The following is a 9,496-nucleotide window of genomic DNA, read 5'->3' as shown; positions in this document are numbered from 1 at the left end:
CGCTGATTTATAAGGTAGTTAGTACTCAAACACACTAAGTGCAATCCTGCTAACAAGGCCATTAACAGCTTCTGCAACCCTCCTCTCCTTCATGTCTAATATTGTCAGATTGCTGGTGACAATTAACACATTTGAAGTAATTTATATGAACTTTTAAATTTTTTTTTTTTAAAACCCTAGAACAAACCAATTTTTCTGTTCACCCAGAAGAATCCATTGCTGTAGTTGCCTTCCAAAGTACAGGCTGTGTATACCACATCAGATCCATAAAATCTCTTCAATACAATGGTAGACAGTCCTTGTTTTCTACCTTGCACCTGAGTACCATTTTCTCAGATAAGAACAGGCATTTATGGAAAAAAAAGTCACTCTGTTGAGTAAAGGTGAATTTTATTGAAGTGAAGGCCACATGAAAAGGCCACCAAAAACATATTTCCAAACAAAATACTTATCTATCCAGACTAGCAATTCTGAAATTACTACAAATATATGTTTATCTCTTCATACATTTGGTTTCTCAGCTTGTGAGTGGAGACTGCTATTTGCAAGACTTCTAAAAGTGAGATATTTTCACAGTACCAACAATAGTACAACTAGCAGGTAGTTTAGGAGGTATTGGTGCACTGGGTGAAGCTAAGGCATAAGCCAAATGAAGCATGTATGTTTAATCTGGCTTCAAAGTCACTTAGTACAAAGTAAGGAGAATTTTTAGGCATTCCTCCCCAATTTCATAATAGATCATCTCTTATCACAGCAAACAGATGGAGGGAGATAGATGAAGAAGATTTAAATCTAGAAAATAATATAAGCCTGTATTCTCACAGTTCTACTTTGGGGAAGGAGAGTCATGAAAGAAAAAAAAGCAACCTTACTCTCCAGTGTATAATTTCTAACATGGTTCCCTTGGGCCATCCTGAACCCCACATTCAACTGGCCACATCTATACAACAGCCTGACAAGTTCTCATCTTCTTCCTGTCTTGCAGCTGGAGCACTTTTTGCTTGCACAGATGAGTCTCCCCTCCAGACAAAGGGAAAATGAAAGACATAAAACCCATTTCTAAGTCAGCGTTAGAGAGCTGAAAATTCAGCCACAGTGCAGGTTTGGGAACGCTGGATCACTCCTATTTTTGGTTTTTACTTAATATATAATCTGTATAGTGACAGCAGAATTACTATTATTATTATTATTATTTTCATTATTATGCTCTCCTAATGCTTGGGCTGAAGGAAGGCTGTTAAAAGATAAAAAATGGTCCTAAGCTCATAAACATTTTGGGCAAGGCTGATATTTCCTGTGAAACATTCTAATAAATGTGGCACTGTAAAGAAAACAAAAGGAACCAGAAAGCAAAGTCAGCACAGTGCTCTTCCAAAAAGAGCACCACACTATACTAAGAAGCAGCAGTCCTAGTTAAAACTTTAAACTGTTTCTTGAAAGCAAATCACAGCTACAATGCTGTACATTAAAATGCAAATATCTGACATATGAAAAGTTCTCTATGCAAAATAATCCTGTTTCCAGTTCACATTCTTCTGTGCCATTTACTCAATTCTTTTAAACTTTATTTTCTTACAGTCAGTTTACTGCCATATAGGTAAGTTCTGGCAATCTCAGCAACAGAAAACAGTTTAGTAACAATTATTAAAATATTTTTATACTTATTAAGATCTCTATCTTTCATTGTAAAAAAAATATATTAATGCAAGTTGTTCACTCCATTCATAAGTACGGTACTCAAGTTTTACTAAAAACAGTGAGCATGCAGCTCAGACTTGAAAGAAGTGAATAAGCAACTGGTATTTCATACAGCCAGTGATATATGTTACTTGCACACCTTTATTCACAGCTTACAATGTTCAATAATTTACAGTTCTGAAATATGTGCATTTTAAGAGGAACTTGTCACAGCTCTTAAGCAGTAGCAGAGACTAAATCAGGTCAGCAGCAAACGGAGTGTGAACTGAGTGAGACAAAGCCATTCCCTTCTACTCATGTGCTTCCATTGTTAAAGTCACAGCAGGAAGATGACTAGCACTTATTTTTATACATGTTTTAAATCTCTCCTGTTGCTGTTTTGGCATTCTTCTGAGTGACGTTACCAAATCCAGCTGAATAAGGAGTTGGAATCCAGCATCCGAGATCTGGTCCAAATCATTCCATAGGCAAATGCAGAAAGCCTAAACACAGCCTCCTGCTTGCTACCTACAGACACCTAAAAGACTTGTCCCTCACACTACTGTTGATCAGTTCTATGTTCTGAAAGTTCCCAGAGGATGTTTTCCCCAGCAGCACAAACCATAAAGGTTCCAGTTAAAATATATACTGGAAGGGAAGAAAATAGAAGTGCCTAAAACAGTGGAAAGGAATGAAAATACCTAAATAAAACCTGTTGGCTTTGTTGCTTGTGTACTGAAATATATGTAACAAGCAAAAAATTAAACCAAAAGCAAACTCACTGAACAGTTTATTCTCAACATGTTGCCATTCAGCTGTTCATATGTTCAGATTAATCTCAGTCTGAAATAAGGCAATATTAAAGGAACAAGCATCTTTTCCTCAGAGCTAAGGTAGATAGGAAAGGAAGAGCCCTATTTAGTATTTGTATGGGTACCAGGGAAAGACTCTCTGTAAAACAACAGAGAATATGAAAATATGAGTGAAATAGACAGAAAGACTCTGGTTTAAACATAAGCAGGATTCAAACATGTGTATGATTTTTAAAACCTTACAAATAAATTAAGATGGAGAAAGGCATGATGGACTATATAAGGGAACAGACAACTGAAGGTAAAAAGAGGTGCTGTGTTGATAATAGAAGAAGAGATGGTAGAAATTTATTTTTCTTGGGAAAAACCTATAACATTCTGTTGAGTAACCTGGAACAGAGACCATCTCATCTGTGCAAATATCTGCGCAAACAATGTACACACACAGGTAATGGAGAGAATAAGATCTTCAATCATTAGAACATTTAAAAAATGCATCTATTGACAAAAGCGTCATTCTTTTCTCTCAGAAGTTGATGTTATGACCTGTGGGCTCAGATTCATTCTTTAGTGTCTTCACTATGACTAAGTCAGTGTGAGTAGTCTTGTCATCCAATTAGAGACATTGTTACAGTAATGGAACATTTTTTCCTGGTCTTTTCCACAAACTTCCACGCTCAGATTAAAAAACCCTAGCTTAAGCCCTTTGTCATAAAGCTTCAGCTCACTTAGGACCTCTGAGTCTTGGAGTACTATCCTAAGGCCTCCACTCCATAGATGCCATTAATCTCTGCTATAGTACCATGACCAAGTGTGACAAGCACTGTATTTCATACAGATTTTTGCACCCTCTACATTTTGTGAACTGTTGCCTTCATGTTCTGCAAAAGCAAAATAATTTAAGAAAGACAACAACTTTAAAGCAGAAAATGCCCTGGTTCTTAAATATCTTACATTTTGTAGCCTTCACAAGAGAGGAAATAATTTTAAATTTCTAAAATGTGCAGACAGTAACACTAACCATATAGATTAGCTAGCTGACAGTGATATGTGAAAGCAACTGTAAACACTTTTAAATGCTTAAAATCTAAAACTAGTTATTCCAGTTAATATAAGGTCAAACTTTTAAACTGATATCAAAAGAACTATCACAGGTTGACAAATTCTGTTTCCAAACTATTTGCAATGAATTTGTCACTTCTCATAGTTCTTATTATCTGTTTTAACATTTTCAGGAAAAATAGTTCACTGCTGCCAGAGCATAACATAGGACCATCTTTCAGAGCTACTGCAGGCTTCTTTCTTAGTGGAGTCTAAAAAACTGAAAAAAACCCACACAAAAATAAAATCCTGTAGTTCAATGATACAACACCAACAGATCTACAGTAAGATTTCTCAGTTTTGCAGCTGCGGAATGTTTTTAAAGATGCAGTGTTTCCACTGTTTTATCGAAGTCCTGACCAGCTGTGGAGGTACGAAGCCCACCCAGAAGGCCGTGAGGTACTCTCTTCTTCACCTGCAGGAGGAAGAAAAATATACTTGATATTATGTTAGACATTTATTATGTCAGACAGTACATCATTTAGTTACATATCCTTGCCTTCATCCTTTTTCAAATGCTGCCCTCAAGCTTGGCGAGAAAGGAATTCACTCTTGGGCTGCCATAGACATGGATTGTACCACCAAATCCACTTGACTTTGGGTACTTAAGAGTGTCTGAAAAAGGTAATTTATCACTGTTCTCCAGAAAAATCCAATCAGTCTTCATTAGAGGGCCAAAACAACATCAACATGCTTTTAACTTAACTTACATCTTGTTTTTCCAAATGCACAGCCTATCATGGGATGCAATACTTGAACACTTCCCTTTTTAATGTGATTTTGTTCACAAGTTTTAAGTTCTGATATGTACATGTGTTGCTTACTGTTTATATTAATTCTAAGATAAAGTATAAGTCAGTTGCTAATGAAGTACAAGAAGCTACAGCTACTGTCATTGAGAAGTGACAAACAATACCTTAAAGAGCATTTAAGAGAAAAAATGCTGCTGAAAGTGTCTCAAGCAGAAACAGAACACTACTGTACACAGAAATCCAGTGTTTATTTCTTGTAAATGCCTAACTATTTTATGTCCTTCCCTAGTTCCTTTATTTCTCCAATGAAGAGCGTATTTTAAGATATTTTTAAATGTATTATATTGAAACTAATATTAGATCTGCAGTACTGCCTTGAGAGGACCACTTGAGTTATCTGTTTAGAACATCTGCAAAGAAAATAATTCAACTATATAAACCTCTATTTTGACAATTTTTTTTAAACTCTATTCAAAACATGAACACACTAAAATTTTCAACTTACCATTGTCTTCCTAAAATGTGAATGTTACAGAAGAAATTATATTTTATGTCAGTTTTATGGTACTTGTTCTGTTTATTGAAAACCGAATAGTAACTTCCTGACAAAGAAAATGGTGTTATGACTGGTTCATTGGCATTATGATACTAAGTTTTGTTTTTTCTCAAAGGTCTACACAACAGACAGCACAGAACTATATCTTTCCCTTTTCACTTTTCCCCTTTTATGTGACAATATTTTGAACACCACCTACCTTGGGCAATTGCAACCAACTTCCCCTTCTCTTCAGGGCTGAGCTGCAACATGGTGTCTATAACTGGGAGCAGCCGTTCCTTCTCGCTTCCTGATTTCAGAAATATGAACTGCAGCAGAACATTCTTCAAGTATTCTAGATTAGCCACAGACTTTTCTCTCTCTTGATTTCTTTCCAATCTTCTTATTTCATTCTTAAGAAGCTGCAGATGAGAAAAAAAAAGTAATACTGCTTGCCTCACTTAATGAGTAATTGAACAAAGGTCTTTTAAAGAGCTAAAAAATTAATTGTACAGCTTGTTTCAAAAAGAATAATGCATGTTTAGCAACATATTCAGGACAAAAATGCAGTGAAAATAAAATATGTGATAATGTTGTAAGAAATATCTTATTAACTAAAAATACCCTTTTGGGATAAAATTTGTGCAGTATACAGATACAATATCAGTGTTAAAATAGTAGTAACAGTGGAACAGTTAAATAACTCAGAAATCTGATTATATTAATTTACAAGCATATTACAAAAGAAAGCTTAGTACATATACAAATGTCTTCAGAAAGCTCACTCATACATTAGTTCATGTGTCTTCTTTTAACAGCTAAAACAGGCTACAAGAACAGGAACCAGACAATGCTTTACTTGGGAATTTCTGCTTTTATGTAAGAGAAAATAGTACAGACTCTTTACTAAACATTAAACTTCCCAACTCAAGAAGTTTTTGTAGAAGCTTTTACTACTACACACTCCTCTCCCACTTCCCCTCAGCCAACTAGAAAATGTGGTGGAAAAAAATCCCAAAAAACTGAAGTATACTCTAGAAGCACTAATTAGACCTGTGGAATAAAAGGCCCTCCCAAATTAAGTTATACATCACCAAATTTTATACACTGGGATTTTCTGACAGATATTTGGTCTAAGAAAGACACCATGGAAATTAGAGCTGTCCTCACATCTCTTGTGTGTCTGCTAACCTTTATTTGTTCCATTAGGATTGCATTGGTTGCTTCTGATTCACGGAGTAATTCATTCAAGTGATCAGCACTCTTAGTTGTTGTGTTTAGTTTCTGTATCAGCTCATCCTTGCTGAGATCTGCTTGCCACTGAGATGGTTCTGCAATTAATTGGAAAAGAATACTAAGAGAAGGAAAAAGCACTTGCATCTACTTCATTACTAACTTAACATCAGAACTTGATTAATGCAGTTTCTTATGAACAGAATTCATGCAAAGTCACAGTGCAGACTTAACAGGCACCAGTGCTGCTGCTGCATGCTTATTTTCTGATCTATTTCTGTTTATATATTAGAAGGAGGCTGGCAAAATAGTGCTAGAGTACCTTGAGATACCTGGTTTAAACTTATACCTTATTTCCTACCCATAAATGGAGATTTTCGATATTTATCCATGAAGTATTCAGCAGACTTTTAAAACAGGATTATACACTACCATGTATTTTTCCGGTTTTTGGGGACTCCTAAAACATTACTTTTCATGCTGGATTTCACTTTCCTAGGAAAAAAAACTTATGAATAAAGTACTGTTCTAATAAGCCTCATTAAGATAAAGAGAAATTTTATCCTTTCACTAACAGGGTTAAATCAGCACTTAACCGTCCCTAGTCGAGACGTATCCAGAATACAAAAATTTCTGTAACAATTCACTGACTTGCTCACCCAATCTTTTCCCTTCAAAAGCTCAGAAATATGACGTCTTTAAATGACTAAAACCTGTAGAAATGTCCTACTGTAAGTCCTTAATCAATGACAAAACTCCTACAAAAGTTCAGGACAGTGTAAACTCAGGGGCACTTGACTAGACTTGTCTTGCATCTAAAAGCATGAAAACACAATGAGCTAAAATATTTTGAGGGCACGAACTTCTGCAACCTATGTAGGCAAGCACTCCTGACAGCCACGTCCTACCTACCAGGCTTTGCTTCTGGTGAGTTCAGCAGTTGCTCCAAGGACTGAACATAGGTGCTGGCTGAGGACACAGACTCTGTGTCTGTTGTTTCCATACCTTCTCCCTCTTCCCTAGCCACAGTGTGCACATCAAGCACAGGAAGGTCAGTGCTCCGCCGCTCTCTCAAGGTCTTCGTTGCTGGATTTGAAACAGCTGGACCTGAAAGATACTTACTGATGTTCATATCAGAATGAAACTGAGAGGGCCATTTCCTAGGTGTGACTGTCAGGGATTGAGAGTGGTACATAAAATAGTCTTCAAAATGCCTGGGAAGGTGAAGTCAAAAGAAAAAGCCAGCTATGCACATAACATTTGTAATAGTAAAATACAGCCTTTCACCTCTGAATGGCTATTCCAATCAAAGTCTGGTTCTAAACTTGACTAGCAATTTGTATTTCAGTGACTGTGAAACCTTAATGCACATCTGCCTGAAGATGTGTTTTACTTACTGTAAGAGTAACAAATATCTTTAATGGAAAACAATTTGCTTTTGTTTCAACCAGTCCTGTGGGAAGTGTAAATTCTTCTGTTTCATTACTGTGTGCATGACCCCTCTACTTCAGTAATAACAGAGCAACTTTTTAAACTGCTACTGCTGCTTGGCAAATGTCCAACTACATCCTGATTAGTGACTATACAGATAAGAAAACAGCACTTGAGATTGAACATAGTAAAATCTTAAATTGGAAGAAGGATCAAATAGCAAGTATAATAAAGAGCATGTATACAAATAAAATTCTTAAAACAGCTTCCAAAACACTTTTCTTTAGCTTTACACTTCATACTTGAGGCAGATGTCCAGCATGCTCCAAAACCTGAAACATGACAAGAATACCAAATATTTTCAAAGTAGTTTCCCTCCATCTGTCTGATATTGCAGAACAGGTATCAGCAGTGCAGATTCTAGAACAGAATTAGTTCCAGTTGGAAGTGACCTACAACAAGTATCTAGTCCAACTGCCTGACCGTGTCAAAAGTTTAAACATTATCAAGGGCATTGTCAAAATGCCTCTGTTTCAGGCATCAATCAAATCAATCAATGGGAAGCCTGTTCCAGAGGATGATCACCCTCTCAGTAAGAAAATGCTTCCTAATGCACAGTCTGAACCTCCTCATGGCAGCTCTGAACCAATCCCACATGTCCTATCACTGAATACCAGGGAGAAGAGCTCAGCACTTCCCTCCTCACTTCCCCCACTCAGGAATCTGTAAGAGAGCCATGAGGTTGCCCTCAGCCTGCTTTCCTCTAAATTAGACCAACCCAGAGTCCTCAGCTGCTCCTCACAGGACACTCCTTCCTGCCCTTAACACCACATTTGTTGCCCTCCTCTGGATGTATTCAAGGACCTCAGGATTCTGAAGCAACAGTAAATAATAACAAGGATGTATTCCTGACTTGGTATCTGTGGACTGATATAGCATGCTGCAGATTTCCCAGAAAAAGTTGCTGGTGATTTCACAGAAGCAAACACTGTAAGCACATTTTAGTTTCAGACTGAGGTACACAAATTGGTAACTAACCCATGAAAACCTGGTATTCTGCCTGGAAGTTACCTCTAGTGCTTGGTTCACTCTTGAGTTGGAAGAGCTGAGCTTCTACTCTGGAGAGTTGCTGCTGAAGTGTCTCTACCGTCTTCCTGTGCTCTTCTTGCAGGTTCCTGACCTGATCTCTGAAGTTGTTCCGGAGAGCTTCATTCTGGGCTGTCAGCTGACTCAACGCCTGGGCATGCTCTGTTTTGATGACCATGTTCTCAGACTGTATTGTGCAGAGCCTGAAAACAGTGCATGCACAAACAGTAAGACACAAGCAGCAAAACACTGTAAGTTTTACATTTCAAAATTTTTATAGTTTGAGGCAGTTTTCAATTTTCATGCGTATGATTATCTTAGAACGATTATGTGTGTAACTTTTTTTCATTTAAAGTCCTCTTTTTACAGGGAAAATCTGAGACTGAAAAAGTTACACATTACTTATTATATGAATGCACTGTGCTATATAAACTTGACTTCTATTTCAGAACAAAAAATTCAGACATCTTTGGGAAATAATGAAAGACTTAAGAGACACTGTGGTCTAAACATTCTTAAATTTTAAAACTGCATCATGACTGTTTATAGAATCATACAGGGCATGTCACTTATACTCCACTTCCTACAACATTTATTTACCAAGCACTTTGGACTTAAAAACACAGGTTTCTAAGGAGGTAAGTTTATTTTTTCTAAACCTCAACTTTTAGTGCAGAGGAGTGTAACTGTTAGCAAGAAAAATGTCAGTAACTCATCAGTTGTACTTGGTTTGGAGGTACTCCAGAAGCAAACCAAGATTGTCACAGGCAAGTAAATACATTAAATAAATAATAATATACAATATAGACATGGTATATACTAATATAATAAATAAAGTCACAAGCAATTAAATGCATTTATGGAAAAAC

General features: G+C 36.6%; 1 protein-coding gene across 1 annotated transcript in view; it reads right to left on the bottom strand.

The window, feature by feature from the left end:
- Positions 1-384: 384 nt before the first annotated feature.
- Positions 385-9,496, bottom strand: part of GCC2 (GRIP and coiled-coil domain containing 2) — a 30,996-nt gene continuing 21,884 nt past the window's right edge. The window contains exons 19-23 of the mRNA XM_058825038.1: positions 8,613-8,830; positions 7,023-7,217; positions 6,069-6,208; positions 5,098-5,299; positions 385-4,005 (exon numbers count right to left, since the gene is read on the bottom strand). Of these exons, the coding sequence (XP_058681021.1) occupies positions 3,935-4,005; positions 5,098-5,299; positions 6,069-6,208; positions 7,023-7,217; positions 8,613-8,830 (826 nt within the window). The 3' untranslated portion in view covers positions 385-3,934. The remainder of the gene's footprint in view (positions 4,006-5,097; positions 5,300-6,068; positions 6,209-7,022; positions 7,218-8,612; positions 8,831-9,496) is intronic.

The sequence above is a fragment of the Ammospiza caudacuta genome, chromosome 2, assembly GCF_027887145.1.
Source record: "Ammospiza caudacuta isolate bAmmCau1 chromosome 2, bAmmCau1.pri, whole genome shotgun sequence".
Classification (NCBI taxonomy): domain Eukaryota; kingdom Metazoa; phylum Chordata; class Aves; order Passeriformes; family Passerellidae; genus Ammospiza; species Ammospiza caudacuta.
This window is presented reverse-complemented; position numbering and strand designations above follow the sequence as displayed.